Below are 22250 nucleotides of genomic sequence, written 5' to 3'. Positions count from 1 at the left end.
CAAAGGCAAAAAGGTGAAGCCACATATGCGACCATTAAAATGTTCTTTTTTTTTTTAATGAATTATTGTTGAACGAGTGTGGGAAGATCTTGTAAGATCTGTATCACATCAATAACATTGGTCCCTTACAAAATTTTAATGTCATGTGGATGTGGGCCAAACATTAGAAAACTGAAAACTTGAGAATAATGTGGATATTTTTTTTATTACAGTCAAGATCTTGGAACATACTCTACTTAATGTAATGCTTATTAGTTGATCATTTAATTATTTGTTTACTGCCCCCATAAATAATAAAGGTGAAATGAAAGTTCGTTGAATTTTTATAATCGTAGAACACTACTTCAAATTTTAGTAATTAATTTTTATTTTTTGAAGGGAAGGTTTGGGGGTTGGGGAAGACAAAGTTAAAAAAAAAAAACTCATTTTTTTTAAAAGAAGAATTAAAGTGATTAAAAGTACCGAGATTTTTTGTTTTTGTTTTAATTTTGACATATCTAAACAGATTACAAAATTAAACTTAGAAGACAGAGATAGTGAAAGCACTATGAATTATGAGGGAAATTTGTGGTGTAATTATAATACTGTGCTATAATTATATCCGACCATTTAATATTAATGAATCTTACTAATTTAAATATATCCAACGACCGAATATAATTATAACACGGCGCCACAATTGTACCGTCGCCTGATCCTAAATTATGCCGCCCACCTGAAAAAAGTGCAAGTGGTAGCCAGCCACAGATAAGGATTAAGGATTGAGGAGGTAAGAGTGTAATAAAATTAATTACTATTTACTTCTTTTATTTCTTTCTCTTTTTCTAAACTAAATTAATTAATAATAATAAATAATATTTCCACGATTCATTCCATCTCAAGAGTCAAAAGCCTCAGAACAACCTCACCACCAATAAAACTTCACTTCTAGTGGCCAAGGAGAGCAAAAAACAAATGGACAGAACCTTCTCTTAGGCATTTTTGCTGTTATAATAATTTGTTGTTCTTTTTTTAATGCTCAATTGCTCATCTTCTTCAGCAGCCAGCTCAAACCCAAGAAACTCGTAAAGCCCATTTGAAAAAATGAAAATGAAACTCCCTTTCTTCTTTTTCAGCTCACATCTGATGATTCCACTCTGAAAAGGTACTTGTGCAAATTTTTAATCTTTTTCGGTTCTCATCTTGATTTGTTGTTTGCCAATTCTTACACTCCACACGATCTTGCTTTCTGTGTCGGTTGATTTCTTGTTTGTTTAAGGTTCTGAGTTTTGTTTGATTTATGAGAAAATGATGAAAAAACAAATGAACCTTTTGATTTCTGGATGATGCCCAGTAAAGCAAATACAGATTTTGCTTTAAAAGGTGGGCAATATTGATTTTTTTTTTTAATTTTTGGATGATTCCTATTGAAGCAAATACAAGCTGGTGAAGACTTAGTTTAGTTTACTATTCCAAGAATTATGTTCAATTTCTTAGTATTTAAGTTGAATTTCTGCTTTATCAGCTTTCGGGACCCCATGTGCCTGGGTGTTTCTAACATTTGTGGCAAGAGAAGCTTGGGCGACGGTATATATAGTCTTGTAATTTGATATTGTTCACTGCTAAATCCGTTATAACCAATTTTGCAATTACCTAAATGATGGTAGTTGATGGTTGTTTCTTTAATTTGTCTTTTAACTGTCAAGTTATTTCTATTAAGAATACGCTCACCTATTATGCCCCTTGTAAATTGCATAATGACAGCTAAAGACTGGTCAAACTCTTGTGATGAGTGAATTGTACGAGAGATAAACCTCTATGAGATTGATACATATGCTAATGCTGCTATTCAGGTGCTTGTTTGTCATCATTATTCAGGAGTCTTGTTGTTTTTCCAAATATGGATCTCAATTATGTGTTTGTTGCAGATCACATGTTTTGTTGTATTGATCTTTGGGTTGATGATGAAGAGCGTGAAATTGGTCCTTGTTGCTATAATATTGGATTGCTTGCATTATTTGGCGCTGTCTGATTATCAAGGTATTATTCATTTCTCATTTAGAAATCATGGATCCCAACAGCATATAGATATGTCAAGTATGGTTACTGTGATCTTGACATTATCGAGGTATGATTCATGTCTCATTTGTTTGCTTACTGTGATCTTGACATTTTCCAGGTGAGGTATTTTTGTTTGTTTTTGAAAATGATATGATGTTTCATATAACAATGTAGTCTTAAAAAGAGTGATAGAAGGACAAGAAGTGCTAAATTTTGCTGTATAATTATTTGCTTTTAAAGGTTACGTTTAGTCTACAATTAGTTCTTAGCAATTGATACTTTTGACCTACTGGAAGAACTTTCATTTCACTAGATTGAACAAGAAGATAGCTTAGATTTGAGCTGAGATATTGTTCTTTGGGCAAATTGAAATGCCTGTTAGGTCAGTATGGCAGGCAGTTCACTGTTCCTAAAGAGATGCTCCTGATAGATCTTCTTCTTTATTGTTTGAAATGTTTCAGGTTTTTTGATAATTTTGATCCTGATTTACATAATGGTTGGCTAACATTCTTATGTTCTCTTTCAGGAGATGCACTATTTGCATTGAGGACTTCATTGCGTGTTCCAAACAATCAGCTAAGAGATTGGAATCAGAACCAAGTTAATCCTTGCACTTGGTCAAATGTCATTTGTGATAATAGCAACAATGTTGCCTCTGTGTAAGATAATCTTAAATTTCATTCGTATGTCATTTGTGCATACCACATTATGTTATTATTTGCACTTTTTTTTAACCTCTTCTGAAGATGCGCTTCCTGCTTCTCTCTCTCTCTCTTTCTCTCTCTCTCTTTTGCAGAACATTGTCTTCCATGAACTTTTCTGGAACCTTGTCCCCAAGAATAGGAGTTCTGAGGACTCTTTCAACACTGTACGTATGGATTATATTGGAGCAATCAGTGTATAATTTGAGTTATAGTATATAGTTCACTTGCTTCATTCATTTTCCTGAAGTGGTTATTTTCAGTTTCCAAGTTGTGAAAACTCTTATTTTGTTATGATGCTATGCCATCATTATGGCTTTAAATGATCTCTGTTTTTGTTTGCTGCATTTTGTCTATTTCGGAGGTGACTGCATATATTCCACAGGAGTCAGAACATGTTGGTGTAGCCTTGGAATTCTTTCAGAATTATGGGAATATGTGATCTTTACTGTGCCATGAAACTAGACTTTAGAAAATGTGGCGTGTTTGTTCCTCTGATGGACGCTAACATGTGTTATAAAGGTCTCTGATGCTCTCTTATCATTGCAACTTCAGCAATAAAACTGATGAATAGTTCTAAATTCTAGATTTCTTTAGCAACAACAGAATATGATTGAAATATAGTAATTAGAAAGAGGTATGCCTTAATTGCTAAGATCACTGACGAACAAATTAGATTGCTAATGGGGAGGAAAATATAAACTTTATCTGTTTTTATTATTTATGGGAGAGAAACCTTTTGAGACTCAGTTATGGCTTTGTATGAGAAAAGAATGACCAGAGGAGATGTGTGTCTGTGTGTATTTGCAACCAAGATGTTTTTGAATGTATTCCTAACATATATAAGAGGCATTTGTATTGCAGCACATTAAAAGGAAATGGCATAACTGGTGAAATACCTGAAGAGCTTGGTAATCTTTCAAGCTTGACAAGCTTGGACTTGGAAAATAATCGCTTAGTTGGAAAAATACCACCTTCCCTTGGCAATCTTAAAAAGCTTCAGTTCTTGTAAGTGATTCCATCAATAAAAATTTTAGTTTTAATCTATATGGTTTTTCTTCACTTTTTTCATGATCTGGCACAAAAAGTCTCGATTTGTTTTTGATCGTTGAACCAGGACTTTGAGTCAAAACAATTTTAGTGGGACCATCCCTGATTCACTCACAACTCTTTCAAGCTTGATCAGTATGTAAGTTATACCAGCACTTAAAATTGACTTCTGCTCAAGTGTAAATAGATTTATCCTCTTCCCCATTGTTTCTGATTACATATTTGAACCTATTTTTGCAGTCAGCTGGATTCGAATAATCTCAGTGGTCAAATTCCAGTGCATTTGTTCCAAATTCCAAAATACAAGTATGGACAACTGTTATTAGTATTATTTCAACAAATAAAAGTAGTCAGCATAGCATACTGTGAATATTTCCTCTTTATTATTTTCAATAAATTTCTTTGGATTTGTTCTTGCTATCTCACTCATTTATTACCGGCACTAAACTTCGATTTCGTTGGCTTTTATCAGTTTCACGGGAAACAACTTGAACTGTGGTAAAACTCTTCCACATTCTTGTGAATCTAGTAGCAATGATTCAGGTAGCATGGCTTGATGTTGGTAGTGCTTTTATACTGTGGAAGATGTTTTCTAGAGTAGAGCCATTAAATCTCTTAGGCTGTCTAGTTGCTGAGTGTTTCCTTATATTGACAGGGAGTTCAAAGAAGCCAAAGATTGGAATTATAGTTGGAATTGTTGGAGGACTTATAGTTCTTATTTCTGGAGGCTTACTATTTTTTCTGTGTAAGGGTAGACATAAAGGCTACAAGCGTGAAGTATTTGTAGATGTTGCAGGTTGGCATTACTCTTCACTTTATTGATATGGATGGAAAGGATTCACTTTTCTTTAGTTTTGCCCCTTTTTTTTTAAATATATATTTTTAATATTGTTGTTCGCATATCTCAATGACTTGAAATTTTTTTTGATTGTCCTGGTGATGAACATTGTAGTTAATCTTTGCTACCTCAAATTGCCTAGATGTTTATAATATTTTGTAGTTCATATCATGACTGAGATCAAACACTTTTTTCCATGACGTCTTTGACATTAAATCATACATACAATCAATTATTGGAGCATGTTGTTCTAGTTTCCCTGCGCTCTTGTGAGTTATATTGTTTATCTTCGCTCGTTTAACATGCTAACAGTGCATGGAAGTTCGTCTTTGGGTTCAATTTGCAATTTGCTCAGTCCACAGACCGGAAAGAAATAGTGAGAAAGCATAATAGGGGAGAAAATGATCATGTTTGGATCATAAAGCAATTCTTTTTCTGACTTCTTTTACATGATCCCTACCAAAAGGCTGAATATTGCCCCAGTAGTAAATTGGTTTTACTTTTCTTCGTCATCTCAGTAGATCTTGACAATAATTCAATTTAAATCTAAGTCAGTAGATTTTATTGTTTTAGCCGGTGGTTAAAATGTGATTGTGAAAATTGTTAACTGCAGCTTATGTGACGATTACTGTGGAACATTGTAGAATCCAAATCACCGTGATCATATATTTGACCATGCAATAATCTCCTTAAAAATGTTAATTTGAGATTGTTATAAGTTACCCTTCATGACTTGGTTGATACATGGGTTATGAATACGTATAACGTGGTTCGTTAGAAAGTTTGTATTGGAAGCTTACTTTTGTATCATGATATCAGGTGAAGTTGACCGAAGAATTGCATTTGGTCAACTGAAAAGATATTCATGGAGGGAATTACAGTTGGCTACAGACAATTTCAGCGAAAAAAATGTCCTTGGACAGGGAGGTTTTGGAAAAGTTTATAGAGGAGTCCTTGCTGATGGCACAAAAGTTGCTGTGAAGCGATTAACTGATTTTGAGAGTCCTGGGGGAGATGCTGCTTTCCAGCGTGAAGTTGAAATGATAAGTGTAGCTGTCCACAGAAATCTATTACGACTGATTGGATTTTGCACAACACCTACTGAACGTCTCTTGGTGTATCCATTTATGCAGAACTTGAGTGTAGCCTATCGCTTACGAGGTATTGTTCTCTAAATCATTGATATTTGTATAAGTTTTTCAGTGCAAGTGGATCAATTAGTATTTTGTTTTCAAGATATCACCATTTGGTGTTTAATCTTATTATGGCTGGAGTGTGATGTCTGTCTGTCCACTATTATTGTACTGTAAGTAAATGCGTTGTCAATCACCCTATTGTCCAAGATATCTTGAGGCTAGAGGGTTGGAAGTAGTTGTTTGTAGCTTATGCAGAACCTTCTCTTCATTTTGGTTTGGTATTATAAAAAGGTTGATAAGATAATACTGGTGAAAGAGAAAATTATGAAATTTGAATTAGTTATGATGCCCCTGCTAATTTATCTTTTGTTCTTACTATTAATATGTTTTGTTCAGAATATGCCATGGAGAACACAAAAGCCCAAGACCAGTATTAAAACTCTTTTTTTTTTTTTTTTTCCTTGTAATATTTAATTTCAGTTTTCAACACACTTTAAGTGGCTGTTGTGATGGTGCCTGACTAATTTATGCATTGTGTAGAAATTAAACCTGGAGAGCTGTTTTGGACTGGGTTACAAGAAAACGAGTGGCATTAGGTGCAGCACGTGGCCTGGAATATCTTCATGAGCATTGCAATCCTAAGATCATACATCGGGATGTGAAGGCTGCAAATGTATTACTGGATGAAGATTTTGAAGCAGTTGTTGGTGACTTTGGATTGGCAAAATTGGTGGACGTGAGAAAGACTAATGTGACAACTCAAGTTCGTGGGACAATGGGCCACATAGCTCCTGAGTACTTGTCCACTGGGAAATCATCAGAAAGGACAGATGTTTTTGGTTATGGGATTATGCTTCTGGAGCTTGTAACAGGTCAAAGGGCAATTGACTTTTCACGTTTGGAAGAAGAAGATGATGTCCTATTGCTTGACCATGTAAGCTATATATGATGGTTCGCCATCTTGCTTTGCATGCTTTCACTCGTTTCTTCCTTTGTGCCTTCCAATGATTAACTAAAGAAATACATGAGTTAAAATGTTTGAACATTTAATATTTGGTGAGACACCTTTTTCACTTCTTTGGCATGGACCCTTGACTACAGCTTGGGACTATTGGCCCTTTTGTACTTTAAGAGACCGATCTAATTAGCTATATTTTTCTTACCTTAAAAAAACCAATGAGTTCTTATTCCTTGCATCATACTGTGCTTATTTGTTTTTGAAGGTCAAGAAGCTAGAGAGAGAGAAAAGGTTGGATGCTATTGTAGATCGCAACCTTAATAAGAATTACAACATCCAAGAGGTGGAGACAATGATTCAAGTTGCACTGCTCTGCACACAAGCATCACCAGAGGACCGTCCAGCAATGTCAGAGGTGGTGCGGATGTTGGAAGGAGAGGGTCTAGCTGAGAGGTGGGAAGAGTGGCAGCATGTGGAAGTTACTCGTAGGCAAGAGTACGAGAGGCTGCAGAGAAGGTTTGACTGGGGGGAAGATTCTGTATACAACCAGGAAGCAATTGAATTATCTGGTGGAAGATGAGGTAACTATTTGGTTACATCATACTAGGTTAGCTTGATGTTTATCTTTCAGTTAACAAGCCTCGATATTTTTGTATATGATATGTTGTTTGTACCGGTTATTGTATTTAAATTTTGGTGGTTGAGCATTCTTAAGCAATCCTCAAATCAAAGCAAAGTCCCTACCTTCTTTTGTATCTTTTTTGAACCAGATTGAAACCCCAGTCTATAGGAGAGTCTCATTGATACATATTTGAAACCAGATTGAGTATGCTTAGTCTGTTATCTTGCCTGCTGTTCTAGCTTTGTTTGATTTTTGTGGTGAGTAATCAGCATAATGAAATATGTTTGCGGGATGTGCATTTGGACTGAACTGAGACACAACGTACAGACTTATTGAGTTAGAAATAGTGAGGAGCACCATCCCATTAACAATTGACACGATACTCTTAAATCATAGTGGTGAAAACTTTTCCGTACGTCCAAACTAACGTACATCCCAATTGGTTCTTTACGAATTTTTATGATAATTAATCGATTATAACTTTCTAACAATTTTGAAAGTGCTTCTATCAATACAATTCAGCCTGTACACACCAATTTATACGTCTATCATTACATAATTCCGATCTCTACAAACTTGATCCATCATCATCATCATTATCATGGTTATTATTATTATTAAATTTTGAATTATTTGTTTGTGAAATGATAAATTTCAAAATACTTCCAAACAACTGTAAATTTCAACTTACCTCAAATTTTTGTTCAAAAAATAAGGGAAAAAAAGAGGGTGGGTTAATGAAAATTGTTTTACCTTCTTTATAAAAACAGGTGGTAAATTGAATTTTACAATAAGTTTGGAGATATTTTAAAAATTATCATTTCACGAGTGTTAAAAGAAATTAATCCTTATTATAGGGATGATGATATATGTACTCTTCAAATTGTGCCAGGCTATGCGTACTTTAAAAAAATTAATTATTAAAAATTGACATTATTTTAAAAAAAATTCCAAATAAGAATAAATTTGAATAATTAACCAATTAAATCTTCACTATTATGATTACTAAGTCATAGTAAAACTAAGAAAAAACCAATCTAAATTATTTATGACATGATATATCACGAAATTTTTGGCTATGAAACTTATGTTATTTATATCATGAAATTTATTGGCACTAAGAAAGATCTAATTGATTAGCTGATTAAACTTTTTTCCCTAATTTAAGTTTTAAAAAATAATGTGAATTTTTTTAAGCAATTCTTTAAAATTGAATGGGGTGGACTTCCACAAATTACAGGGTGGAAATATCGTACCCTTAATGAAATCATAATTCTGGTTCCTGTAAGCCATAAACTAGCCGTCTTAAAGAGACAACATTTCTTACTCTTTCAAAATAATCTAGTCCTCAAGATTGGAATTCTAGCCACCCTCCCTTAATTAGGAATTAAATTTGTAGAAACAAACAGATGAACAAATGAAGAAAAAATTGGGAAGAGAATTAACAATGTTTATCTATTTTTTGTTATAAATAACAAGAAAAATAACACTAAATTACAAGAATTAAAGAGTTTCGAAAAGTACTGTAAAACATGATTCTTCATTGATCCACTTATTGATAGAAAGGCCGAGCTGCTGCTGCTTCTATAATTACGCACACATGACAACAAGAATTCAAATGTGGTGATGTCAACAACAACTTTCTATTATAACTTAGGTTAATTTAGGCCATGATGTAAGCTTGATAAATAGCCAGCATGTATCCTTCATCATTAATTATAAGTCATAAGATTCTGCAGTTACATTACTTAAGGTACGTGGCAACACGGCATGCATTAATTCAACTCTGGCATGCTTAATGCTTTGAAAATCAGAATACCCTATCTTTCTGTGCGAGAACCTCCCTTGAGTAGAAGCTACTTATAAAGTCCATTACGCACTTGGAGCTTTCCAATAATGTGCCGTGTGGATAATTATCTGAAGACTGAGGACAAGTTCTCCCCGGAGTCGGGCTTCATAATTATTATTCTATTTAGTTTTGCCCTAATTAGAGCTGGTAAAACGGGTCACTGGGTCGTGTTTGTGTCGTGCTAGCTTCGTGTCATGTTAAATTTAGGTCGACCCAAACCCGACACGGAAAAATAATCGGGTTACCCAATTACCTGCTTAATATCTATATATTAAACAAAATTTACATCAAACATTTACACACTGTCGTACATAAATAATTTATCGATATTATAAAATGTACATATGTACTAAAATATTACACAATTACACAATTGAAATTTTAATTATATATAAAAATAATATTATATATCAATATTATAAAATATATATGTCTAACAATATTTTACATATTTACATTATTCAAGCTCTAAATGTATCTAAAGTTTTATAAATAAAATACTGTGTTTATATTCATCTTTTCAAAAAATAAAAATAAAAGAGAGAATCATCTCTAATATTTAAGTATTGATAAAAAGAACCTATAAATTATTTTAAAATAGAAAATATAATCGGGTCATTGATCGGGTAAATGAGTCAAGAACTTTAACCCTAACCCGACACAGAAAAAAATCGTGTCAACCCAAAACCAACCCATTTTATAATTGTATTAAATTTGACGACCCATACCCATTTATCTGTGTCGTATTTGTGTCGGGTAATCGGGTCGTGTTAAATTTTAACAGCTCTAGTCCTAATCGTATAAATGGTTTACCCAGTTTGGGCCACTTACTAACATGTTGGGTCAGGTAAATTAAGGTACATACAATAAATTGATTTAAATACAACTCCTGAATTGAATTAATGAATTCTTCTGCCAGTGGAGGGCAAAATCTTGTTCTTGTTATATTAAGCATATTATCATGCAATGCATGCGCCTCCATCGTGACCAAAATCTTTCAAATATTATGTTGACTGTGTGTGAGAGTGAGACGAACCTTAATTGTATGGCATATGTACGTAATTATTTAGGTTGAACTGATAGTAAGAAAAATTAAGCTAGCAATTGATATCTGAGGACTCGACTAATTTTGCGTTTGTCTCAATTAGCACAATGACAAAGAACGCAGTCTGAAAATTGATTCCAAAGAAAGAATCATATTAACTAAGGACCAAACACCACTACCATGCATATTCATGCATGTTGCTGATTAATTAACAACCATTAATCCTAACAATTTTAGCTAATTATTTAATACGATGCATGCTTAAATCCCTAAATTGATGATTAATTTTGTTTGATAAATTTAATTAATTTTCTCTTAAGGTTATGCGTATTCTTCAGTATAAGTAAGATCTACAAACAAAATTTAAGAGTATTTCCATGCTAGTAAAGTACTATATATTCCAATATTTTGTTTTTTGACATAAAAATATGTATCTCATTGAACCACAGAAAAATTATAAACGCTCTAAAAATGGTTATCGTGCAATACAATATATCCATGCCAAACATTTACATTAAAACAAATTAATGAAAAAAAAAAAAACAAATTAGTGCTCAACAAAACAAAATCCAAGACACATTAAAACAAACGTGGTAGCTAGCTAGCTTAATCCCCAAAGCTGAATCGTATTCTGGTAAGTGCGGCTACTGATTTGAATAATTAATGGGTATCCATCCTCGCAATAATCAACAGTTTAATAATGGCTTTCACCAACATGATTACCACCATGGCCATTTCATTTTCTCCCCTCATTGATCTTCCATCACTGGGTATTTTGTCACAATCTATAGCAACGGCGCCACTTAAATTCCTAAGAATTGCTTTTAGTGATGCAAGCAGAGTGTACCAACCAAGCTTTCGTTTATTATTGCTTGAATGAATTCGAAATACAGAGCTATTGTAGTTTATATAGAGACAAGAAAAATAATGACAGCTAGCAAAAGAATATTATATGGAAAAATTGGAAAACTAATTTGTCAGAATGGCAATCATGAGCCAATCATTTTAAGTTTCTAGAAGGTTCAACTTCTCCATGCTCATGTACTGATATTCTTCAACATAACTGTTTTGCCACCTCAATAAATCTGACTCATCTTCCATATCAGCTGGCTGCAGATTACAGTAGCTTAGGTGGCATGCCAGCTTGGCTTCAAGGTCAATCTTTGACTCCTCACAGCTGCTGTTTTCAACACCCTCTCTCAAACTCAAGGCCTTGTCAATGACTTTGAGTTTGCTTCTAAAACAGCTAAACCTGTAGTGTGGTAATGGCTTGGTCAACACATCTGCAATTTGATCATTGTTGCTAACATAGTTTATTTCCAATTCTCCTTTAGTAACTTTGTCTCTGAGAAAATGAAGATCTATCTCAAAATGTTTTGTTCTAGAATGATACATTGGGTTTGCTGCTATAGCTGCTGCACTGGTGCTGTCACTTAGGATAATTGGTACATTTTCAACCTCCATCTTCAACTCACCAAGCAAAGAATTTATCCATGTGATTTCAGTGCTACATAGAGCCATTGCTCTATATTCTGATTCTGCCGTGGACCTTGCAACTATGCCTTATTTTCTCAAACTCTAAGCAACTAGATTATCTCCCAAGTACAAACAGTATCCACTTATGGATCTTTTGTCATCTTGATCAGTTGCCCAATCTGCATCTGTGTAGGCAATGAGATCCAAATGCTTATATTTTTTGAAACTTAGACACATATTCATTGTGTTTTTTAGATACCTCAGCACTCTTTTGTATGCCACCCAATGCGGCTGTCTGGGATCAGACATGAACTGACTGAGCTTGTTCACTGAGAAAGCAAGCTCTGGCCTAGTCAGTACTGCATATTGCAGGCTTCCTATGACATTTCTATAGAGTGTGGGATCATGAAATCTATTCCCAACATCCTTCTTTAATTTCTCAAAAGTGCTAAAATGTGTCTCTATTCCCTTACAGTCTGTCATCTCTGTTTTGGCCAGCAAATCTTGAACATATTTTGCTTGAGAAAGTAGGATAGAGTTTTTTCCCCTGAGAACTTGTATCCCAAGAAAGAAACTTAAGTTTTCGAGATCCTTCAAAGCAAAATTTGTATTCAGATCTTTAATCACTTCCTCAATGCCTTTGCTGTCACTTCCAGTGATTATGATATCATCTACATATATGAGCATGATAACTATCTTTGATTCAGCTCTTCTGAAAAACAAAGATGTGTCACTCCTGGAGTTTTTGAATCCCCAAGAGCTTAAAGCACCTTTCAGTTTATCAAACCATGCTTTGGGAGCTTGGCTCAATCCATACAAAGCCTTTTCCAGTTTGCAAATGTAGTTTGGCATGTTCCTGTCTTTAAAACCTTCAGGCTATGGCATGTATACTGTCTCTGTCAAGTCACCATTCAAGAAGGCATTGTTTATGTCCACTTGCCTAAGCAACCAGTCATTGTTCACAGCCATGGTTATAATGATTCTAACAGTTGCAACCTTAATAACAGGGCTGAAAGTTTAATTGAAATCAAGTCTTGGGGTCTGCAAGAATCCCTTTGCAACTAATCTGGCTTTATACTTATTAATAATGCCATCTGAATTTTCCTTCACTTTGTAAACCCACTTATTTCCAATTAGCTTGCAATTTTGGTTGTTTGGTATCAAGGTCTAAAGTTTTATTCTTCATCAATGCATAATACTCATCCTCTATTGCCTTTTTCCACTTGGGATCCTTTAAAGCATCTGAGGTGTTTTTAGGAAGTAAATGTTGTGTTTTGCTGGAAACCTGGTACAACTTTGGTTTGAAAATACCAGCTTTGGATCTTGTTACCATGGGGTGTGAAGGCAAAGCTTTTTGTGTAGGAAGGTTTTGATTGTTTGTTTCTGTGATTTGAGGTGGATTGTGAGTTGAAGGACTGCCTGATATTGTGTCAGTATCATTTACCTGTTGCATTTCATTTTGAACTGGACTTGGGCTACATTCTGTGTTTCCAGTAGTGCCTAGAGAGTTGCTATGAGCTGTTGTCACTTGTGTGAGGCTATGAGGACTATTAACAGAAAATGACACAACTTGAAATTTCTCAAGTAATGCAACTTCATCGCCCTCCTTTACTGACTCTTGTTTCCTAAAGCTAGAATCATTTTCGAAAGGAAAAGAGTTTTCATTGAATTTGACACTAGTTGAGATATAAATTCTACCTGAATTACTCATACAAACATAACCTTTGTGAGCACTGTTGATTCCCAATAGAATGCATTTGGAGGTGTGGAAATCAAATTTATGTTTGTTGTATGGTCTTAGAAATGGGAAACACTCACAGCCAAAGATTTTAATTTGTGTATAATCAGGTTTAAGAGAGTATAATAATTCAAATGGTGTCTTATTCTTGAGCACAGGTGAAGCAAGTCTGTTAATGATGAAGGTAGCATAGCTGAAAGCTTTTTGCCAAAATTTTAAGGGCATTTTGGCTTGAGTAAGTAGGGCAAGTCCAGTCTCCACAATGTGTCTGTGTTTTCTCTCAACCTTGCCATTTTGTTCATGCAAGTATAGACATGAATGTCTTAGAGCTATTCCCTCTCTTTTCAAATATGATTTAAAGGCTTTGAATTCTCCTCCCATGTTTGTTTGTAGTGCTTTGATTGTTATGTTCAATTGTTTTTCAATATGATTTTTAAAGGTAATGAAAGTGTTAAGAGCTTGAGACTTTGCTGTTAAAGGAAAAATCCATGTGTATCTTGTTTTGTCATCAACAAAGAAAATGTAATATCGGTGTCCATGAGTGGAGAGAATTGGTGCTGGTCCCCAAAGGTCTGTGTGAATTAGTTCTAGGGCTGTCTTGGTTTTGGTTCAGTGCTTTTGAATGGTTGTTTTGATTGCTTTCCATATTGACATGTAGAGCAAAATGAAGGAACATCATCTTTATTAATTTTGCGCTGATTACAAGATAGCAAGGTATTTTTCAAGACTGATGTACTAGGGTGTCCTAGTCTGGAATGCCACAAATTAATTTCTTCAGCAGCTTGTAAATTGTTGCTACTTGACTCATCAGTTACATTTGACTCAACACTGATTTTGATAAACTCATCACTCGAATTGAAAGACAACATGGACACTGGACAACTAATGTTGTTTATTGACTCTGACTTTGAGAAAACTGAAAACAAAACAGCATAAGGAATTTTGTTCCTGCTAAAGATAGCCAGTAAGTGCATCAGCTCATATAGCCCATCTCTAGCCACTCATTTCACCAGAATTTTCCCTTGTCTCTTGTCCTTAATAAAATAAACATAATTTTGAAACTCAACATCAATATCATTGTCATGCAGTAATTTAGAGATGCTAATGAGGTTTTTGGTTATGTCAGGCACATATAATATATCAGTTAAGGCAATGTGCTTGTGTGGATCATATTTGGGCAAAGCAGAGTAACCAATATGACTGATCAAAAGTTTTTCACCATTACCAACAGCTAGTTTATTTTTACCTTGGTATTCAGAGTTAATGCTGATGTTTCCAAGAGTGTTAGTCGCATGATTGGTGGCACCACTGTCAAGATACCAAGCTCCACTACTTTGACCTTTAGCTGTAGCAACATATGCACCCCTCTGCTCTCTTCTTCTGTTGGGCTGTGGCACAAAGTTTTTCTTGAATCTGTGCCAACACTCAGCTGCTGTGTGCCCCATTTTCCAGCAGATTTGACATGGTCCTTTTGGATCAGAACCATTGTCATCAGCCACTACTTTTCCTTTTTCCCTTGTCTTGAGGGTTCTGATTGGCCTGGCTATTTGTGGGATTGTTTTCAGGGCTTCTAAAAACTATTTCAGGCAGCTGTTGATGGGCAGCTCTCTCACTGTTGTTCCAGCTTCTTCTTCCATTCCTCATTTGTGCATAGTTTGCTTCAATAATTCTTGAGCTTAAGTTTTTCTCAGTTCTGTTTTCTTGACTCAAAAGCATGCCATACACTTCTGATATTGAAGGACTCTCCTGCATTGAGTTGATGTTAGTAACTACTGAGTCATATTCTGGCTCCAACCCAGCGAGCACACACATGATGAAATCATCATCATTCATACTATTCCCTGCAGCTTTAAGTGAGTTCAATAAAGTTTTCATTTTAGAGTAGTATTCATGAATGGTTGATGAACCCTTTTTAGTGGTTTGAATTTGAGTTCTGAGATGTAGTATTCTTGCTCTTGTTCTAGCACCAAATTGGTTAGCTAGAGTTGTCCACACCTCACAGGAGGTAGAACAATCTACCACAGTGCCTAAGACTCCCTCACTTAGTGATGATAGTAGCCAACTTAGTAGGATATGATCCTGTTTCTTCCAGATCTAGTATTTAGGGTTAGGTGTAGTTATGGTGATTCGATTTGGTCTAGGATTCATAAAAGCTTTAGGAGGGCAGACATGGCTGCCATCAACAAACCCCTCAAGCTCATTTGCTCTAATGCTGGAAGTTGCTTTGAGTTAGTTTGATTGGAGTAGTAAAGATATAAGTGTTGCCAGTGATGTGCTAGGTGGGTGATGCACTCATTTGTGCTGTGTTTCTGGTATTAAGACCTGGATTTTGTAGTTCGGTGTTTTGGTTTTGATTTTGATTCAAATCGTCTGGTTGATCACTTGAATCAACCTGCGTTGGATTAACATTTGTTTCATTGTCACTGCTGCTTGGCATAACTAAAAGAAGGCTTTGACACCAACTTAAATTCCTAAGAATTGCTTTTAGTGATGCAAGTAGATTGTACCAACCAAGCTTTCGTTTATTATTGCTTGAATGAATTCGAAATACAGAGCTATTGTAGTTTATGTAGAGACAAGAAAAATAATGACAGCTAGCAAAAGAATATTACATGGAAAAATTGGAAAACTAATTTGTCAGAATGACAATCATGAGCCAATCATTTTAAGCTTCTAGAAGGTTCAGCTTCTCCATGCTCATGTGTTGATATTCTTCATCATAACTGTTTTGCCACCTCAATAAATCTGACTCATCTTCCATATCAGCTGGCTGTAGATTATAGTAGCTTAGGTGGCATGCCAGCTTGGCTTCAAGGTCAGTCTTTGACTCCTCACAGCTGCTGTTTTCAACAGCGCCAACAGTGTCATTATCTTCAGAAAAATGGCTTGCCACGCTCAAATATTCTTCTTTTTCTTCTTCATTGGCGAGCAAATGCGGCGGCGGCTCCAATTCAATATCCTCCCGCTCCCACTCTTCTACGTCTATGCCCGATTCATGATAATCAGCTCCTGCCATTGCTAGAGCTTCCACTGAAACTGACATGATCGATTATGCGTGCAAATTATAATGTTGTGTTTCAATAGATATTTCTTTCAGAACTTACTATACTTGACTGTGATGATTTTTTTGATATATATATATAGCAACAATAATTTAGCGCGTGCAAGTATATCTACATGCATGCATGTACAGAAAAAATAGGTATCTTTGAATGGATCGAGAAAAGTAGAATATGACTCAACGTAAAAAATCACGGGTAACATGTAGACAAATTGCTACTTTTAATTTGATTTATCTTTTTAATCATTAAGTTTTGAAGAAGACACGTATATATATATATATATATTACTTGTATAATATGTATGTGCATGCATGATACATTGAAGAGAAAGTTAAAGATTTTTTTGAATCGATCCTACGAAAAGTACAAGCGTATATAAATCCCGTGATAATTGAATTGACCAAACAAATACTGTTTCAGCTTAGTTGACAAAAAAAAAGAACAAACAACAAGGATTTAAATTTTAAACGATTCAAGCCATGACGAAAGCTTTATTGGCTCACGCCAAGTCGTCCATAACACTCATTCACTACAGTACAGTAGACGTCAATTACTCCTTCCAAATTTTTATTGTCATTCAGTCAAGGACTTTAATCAAACAAATTTAATTGAATTTTGTAGGATTTAACTTTCTGCCTTTTTAGTTTGTTTCTATGAACAATAAGGACTTCCTAGTCGTTCAAGTAAAAAATAACTTACTTTTCCTAGAACAAGTTTTTTTTTTTTATTAATATAATTTAAAAAATTGAAACAATATAATAATCGAAACTATGTTTTCCAATTTCAAATGGTAGCCTCTTTCGATAGGTGTGGCAGTGCTTCGTATTAAAGTGGCGTGTCATATCAAAATTTGTATATCCAAACCAAGCTCATTAGCATATTAGATATTTTATTAGTCTTTATGTTTGATGTTAAATGTCCGTTTAGACTAAATATTTTGCAAAATAGGTTAAGTTATTCCGATCATTAGTTATGGTATGTATGGTTAAAACATTTTTTCTATTTGATTTTACAATAACACCTTAGAATGCTGACTAATGTAAGATGTGGGACCAAGCAATTGCTATAGTCTTGAAATAATCAATGAGACCAGAAAAAAGAAGAAGAATTTAAATTTACTAAATTAACTCTAAAAATAATAATATAGATGAAATTTAGAATTTAGGGAATTTTTCTTTAAAAAAAATTATCAAGTAAGTTCTTATTTGAGTCGTATCTTGTCTTGAGTTTTTTTTTTTTCATGTTTGAGTTTACTTAGTGCAGTCGGTTTGCTCAATTGTAAATAGAATTTTTTTACGTCAAATGTTTAATATATTTCTCAACAAAAGTTTTACTTCCCATGCACGGAGATTATTTGAAGTCTTATATGCAGGATTGTTTATACACTCAAAGACAAGGCTATGTATAGAATAATCGGAAAACAAAATAATTACAGGATTTTAAGAATATTAATTACTTGCACATATACGATTAATTGAGAAAGGTAAAAATGGGCGCGGGCAAGGGACAAAGGCGATAGTATGCTTCTTCGGCCTGATTTCAATAGCAGGATGGGGTCTTGATATTTCTGGTAGAGAGGCAACTTAAAAGATCTTGAACGCCAACAGCTGGCAAGCAAAATTGAAACCCCCACAAATTAAAAATAGCTGATTATATCATACATCTAGTTTGCCTATTGAACCGGATGGAAGCAACCAAATTCTGATAATGCTAACCAATAATCATCATCTGGGCAAGAAGATTTTGTAAAGCAAACAAGGAGGACATACGTAGCCCTTGGCGCTGCTTTTAAAAAAAATTAAAAATTAAAAATTAAAACTATAAAATAAAAATTAATTAATGGTATGCAGTGAATATGATTTTTTAATAATAATTTTAACAAAATAATAAAAATGTCATAACTTTTTTATTGTACAAGTGTTAAATAAAATCAACTTAACTTTTAAATCACTGCATTAAATATTTACCAACACATTAATACTGTAATTAAAAATTATAATCGCTCAACCACAGCACCACAAAGGATATATATCAATTGTATGATATGAGGTACTTGTCAGATTCATCATCACCAACTTGTAACATATATATTTTCGGGTACGTTGAAGTCGATATATAATTTGCGGAAGGCCTTTGAATTGCCTGCAGCTAGCACGTGCATCAAATCAAAAGCATGTTGATTCCTCATCATCTTCCCAGCGGATCTTTATCATACAATCATGCAGCTAGGTTATGGAACAACAATTCATCTATCTTAACTCTAAAGGATATTAATTGTTCTCTATTTTCAATATAAAAATAAATAAGATCTTCCTACTAAATATATATGTATTAGTCAAAGAATGTTGCTATTTATTATCAATTTATAAATAAAAAAAAAGTTTTCCTATTTAATTGGCAGAAGCTTAATTTGAGAGGTTTTTTTTTTTTGGAAGGTACTAGCAATACGTCTACTAAATCCACACGTTTATATCATGGCTTAGGTTTGTACTTTTATTGCACCCAAGAAAGTCAAAAATCTCGTACAAGAAATTGACACTCGTAAATAATTTATCAACAAAACCGGCCGAGGTGCATGACATTGATTGGTCGGTTTGCCTACCGTGAAGGTATGAGAATAGTGGGTGGAAAAGTATTTATTGAGTTACGGAAACAATGAGACGAAATTGTTATGGGTGGCTTCCAATAAAAAGTAAAAATAAACACTTGTCAAATTTGTAAAGAGCGAGTGAGTGAATCGTCCGAATGGGCGACTGACCGTAGCACTCCTCTTCCAACATTTCAAGTATCACAGGTTAGTTAGGTCTGTTTTTAAATATATTTACACTTATTTGTCATTCACTTTTTTGTTCAAATACTAAATTGTCCTTATCTTTTTGTAAAGTTTCTTCAACACACTACCTTTTCACCTGCTCCTTAGTTCTCACTTTTAACAGCACCATACGAATGGAGAGCACTGGTGTGTGAAAGTTTTAAAATCAAAATATAGTCTCAGCTGCCACAAACGAGTTGTTTAGTGAAATTGATTCTAGTGAATTCCCGGTAAATTTACTTAACTTTTCTTTTTATAAAACAACATTTTATACTATCACCTAAATTACATTAGATTTTTTATTATTTATTTAAAATTAAAAATACTATCATTTTTGCTATATATATTAGCTGTCATGATGATTTGTTATTGTTAATGCATAATAATAGAAGAAAAATTGTGTATTTATTTTCTTTTTATATTACGAAAATTATTAAGTTAATTGGTATTTATTTATTAAAGAACTAATTATTTATAATTGTGTTTGAATAATCAGTAAGTTTATATGAAAATCAATGCTTGCATTTATAATGCAAATTATTTATACACTATTGTTGTTTGCATTTTTCTTTTTGTATCTTTAGGTAGTCATGAATTTACAGATTGATTTAAATACAAATTTGGATGAGTGCGGCAATGTGATTGATGGAAATGTGGTGAATGAAAACACGGTGGATGATAAAGATGGCAAGAATTTAGAGCCTTATACTGGGTTGGAGTTTGATACACAAGATGATGCATATTCTTTCTATCTAAGGTATGCTAAGTGTACGGGGTTTGGTATCTCAAAGAAATCCAGCCGTCGATCAAAGTTATCGGGAGAATTTATTGATGCAAAGTTTGCATGTACAAGGTATGGAATAAAACGGGAATCTACTGCTATCAATCAACGACCATGTTTGAAAGTAGATTGCAAAGCTTTGTTGCATGTCAAAAGAAACTCTTGTGGCAAGTGGTATGTTCAAAATTTCATAAAAGAGCATAACCATGAACTTTATCCTAGTCATGCACATTATTTTCCATGCCATAGAAGTATTGCATTTTCCAATACACATAGCATTAATATGTTGCATGCAGTTGGTGTTGGTACAAATAAGATTTTTGCTGCAATGGCCAGAAAAAATGGTGGATATGAAAATATTGGGTACACAGAGAAAGATATTAGAAACCATTTGGATAAAGAACGTCGACTAGCATTAGAATTAGGTGATGCTAGAGCAATGCTTAACCACTTTACGCAAATGCAGGAAGAGAATCCTAATTTCTTTTATGCAATGGACTTAGATGAAGAACAGAGGTTAAAAAATGTTTTTTGGGTGGATGCAACTAGCAGAGAGGATTATAAGATTTTTGGAGATGTTGTTTCCTTTGATACTACATACATTACAAACAAATATAAAATGCCGTTTGCTCCTTTTATTGGTGTAAATAATCATTTTCAGTCTATATTACTTGGATGTGCATTGCTTGCGGATGAGACTACGTCGACATTTGTTTGGTTAATGCAAACATGGCTGAGGGCTATGGGTGGAAAGCATCCAATTGCTATATTAACTTATCAAGACAAAGCTATGAAAGCAACCATTTCTATTGTCTTTCCAAATTCACGACACCGGTTTTGTATGTGGCACATATTAAGGAAGATTCCTGAAAAACTTAGCTATGTGATAAAAAAAGATGAATCTTTTATGAGGATATTCAATGATTGTGTTTACAACTCATGGTTGGAGGAGGACTTTGAGAAAAAATGGTGGAATATGATTGGAGAGTTTGAGCTTGAAGGAAATGAGTGGCTAGGATCATTATATGAAGATCGCAAGTTTTGGGTGCCTACTTACATGAGGGATACATTCTTTGCTGGATTATCTACAACTCAACGGTCCGAAAGCATCAACTCTTTTTTTGACAAATATGTTAGCAAGAAGACATCATTGAAAGAATTTGTTGAACAATATAAAGTGCCTTTACAAGATAGACAAGAAAAGGAAGCTTATGCAAGTTTCAGTACATTGCATAAGAAACCGGTGTTAAAGTCTCCTTCACCCTTTGAAAAACAAATGTCCAGAATCTATACACATGAAGTTTTCAAGAAATTTCAAGTTGAAGTTTTAGGAGCATCAGCATGTTTCTCAGAACAAAAGCTGGAAGTTGGCACAATAAAAACCTTTGAAGTTAAAGATTTTGAGAAAAATGTAGCTTTTATGGTGAATTGGGAAGTAAGGAGCCAAGAAATTAATTGTTTGTGTCGATTATTTGAGTATAATGGATTTCTTTGTAGGCATGTTCTATGCGTTCTTCAATCCCTTGGTGTTTTTAGTATTCCACCTCATTACATATTAAAGCGATGGAGTAAGAATGCAAAGAGTTTGGATTCTACAAGTTCTACAAGTAATATTCCAAAGGGAATATAGTTCAAAAAACAACGTTTCGACAAGTTATTTTATCAAGCTACAAAATTGAGTGAGGAAGGCTCATTATCCAGTGGGAGTTTCAATATTGCATACTGTGCATTACAAGATGCATTGGAAAAATGTATAAGGGTGAATCGTTCTCTCAAAGAACATGAAGTTGAATTGGATGGGGCTTACAAAGTTGACAAGGAAAATATTGATGGTAATTTGTTGGATGATATCTCAATACTTGATCCACAAATATCAAGTACGAAAGGAGCTCCTAAAAGAATGAAGAAAGGAATTGAGAAATGTAAGAAAAGAATACTCAACACCAATTCGAGAAAGGTTAATATATATATATCTGTGTGTGTGTGTATTGTTAATGACACATTTAAATTATTATATTTTTATTTATTAATGATAACATCTTTTTTTTTCAAAGGTTCTAAAGAATGTTGGGACCAAAAATTCCTCTCAAATAATGGTTTGTTATATAAAAAAATTTATGTTACATTTCTTTTTGTAGTTAT

At 34.0% G+C, this 22250-nt stretch overlaps 3 protein-coding genes across 3 annotated transcripts; 2 read left to right on the top strand and 1 right to left on the bottom strand.

The window, feature by feature from the left end:
• The first annotated feature begins 867 nt into the window (after positions 1–867).
• Positions 868–7531, top strand: LOC18037284 (probable LRR receptor-like serine/threonine-protein kinase At5g10290). The gene is given in 13 exon segments (XM_024180364.1): positions 868–1144; positions 1908–2019; positions 2567–2699; positions 2837–2908; positions 3606–3749; positions 3859–3930; positions 4032–4097; positions 4264–4334; positions 4447–4587; positions 5449–5790; positions 6306–6320; positions 6323–6699; positions 6989–7531. Coding segments are annotated over 12 exon segments (1827 nt in total). The 5' UTR covers positions 868–1144; positions 1908–1940; the 3' UTR covers positions 7304–7531.
• Positions 7532–12838: 5307 nt separating this feature from the next.
• LOC112097048 lies at positions 12839–14898 on the bottom strand. The gene is made up of 3 exons (XM_024181305.1): positions 14516–14898; positions 14253–14401; positions 12839–13413 (listed from the first exon to the last, which is right to left on the bottom strand). Exons 1-3 carry the CDS (start codon positions 14896–14898, stop codon positions 12839–12841), a joined length of 1107 nt encoding a protein of 368 aa, XP_024037073.1.
• A 5019-nt stretch (positions 14899–19917) lies between these two features.
• Positions 19918–21738, top strand: LOC112097047 (protein FAR-RED IMPAIRED RESPONSE 1-like). The gene has a single exon (XM_024181304.1). The coding sequence runs from the start codon at positions 19918–19920 to the stop codon at positions 21736–21738; it is 1821 nt and encodes a 606-aa protein (XP_024037072.1).
• Positions 21739–22250: the final 512 nt, after the last annotated feature.

Source organism: Citrus clementina, unplaced genomic scaffold, assembly GCF_000493195.1.
Source record: "Citrus clementina cultivar Clemenules unplaced genomic scaffold, Citrus_clementina_v1.0 scaffold_7, whole genome shotgun sequence".
NCBI classification, from domain to species: Eukaryota; Viridiplantae; Streptophyta; class Magnoliopsida; order Sapindales; family Rutaceae; genus Citrus; species Citrus x clementina.
The sequence above is the reverse complement of the archived record's forward strand: the minus strand, read 5'-3'. Positions and strand labels throughout refer to the sequence as shown.

What these genes read in the sequence shown, in the direction of transcription:
- LOC112097047 (XM_024181304.1), top strand. Translation starts at nt 19,918, where the DNA reads ATGAATTTACAGATTGATTTAAATACAAATTTGGATGAGTGCGGCAAT.
- LOC112097048 (XM_024181305.1), bottom strand. Translation starts at nt 14,898, where the DNA reads ATGGGGCACACAGCAGCTGAGTGTTGGCACAGATTCAAGAAAAACTTT. An exon ending in GACAATGATATTGATGTTGA is followed by an intron (nt 14,402 to 14,515) that starts GTTTCAAAATTA and finishes TATCTTTAGCAG; the next exon opens with GAACAAAATTCCTTATGCTG. An exon ending in AAATGTAACTGATGAGTCAA is followed by an intron (nt 13,414 to 14,252) that starts GTAGCAACAATT and finishes TGAGTAATTCAG; the next exon opens with GTAGAATTTATATCTCAACT.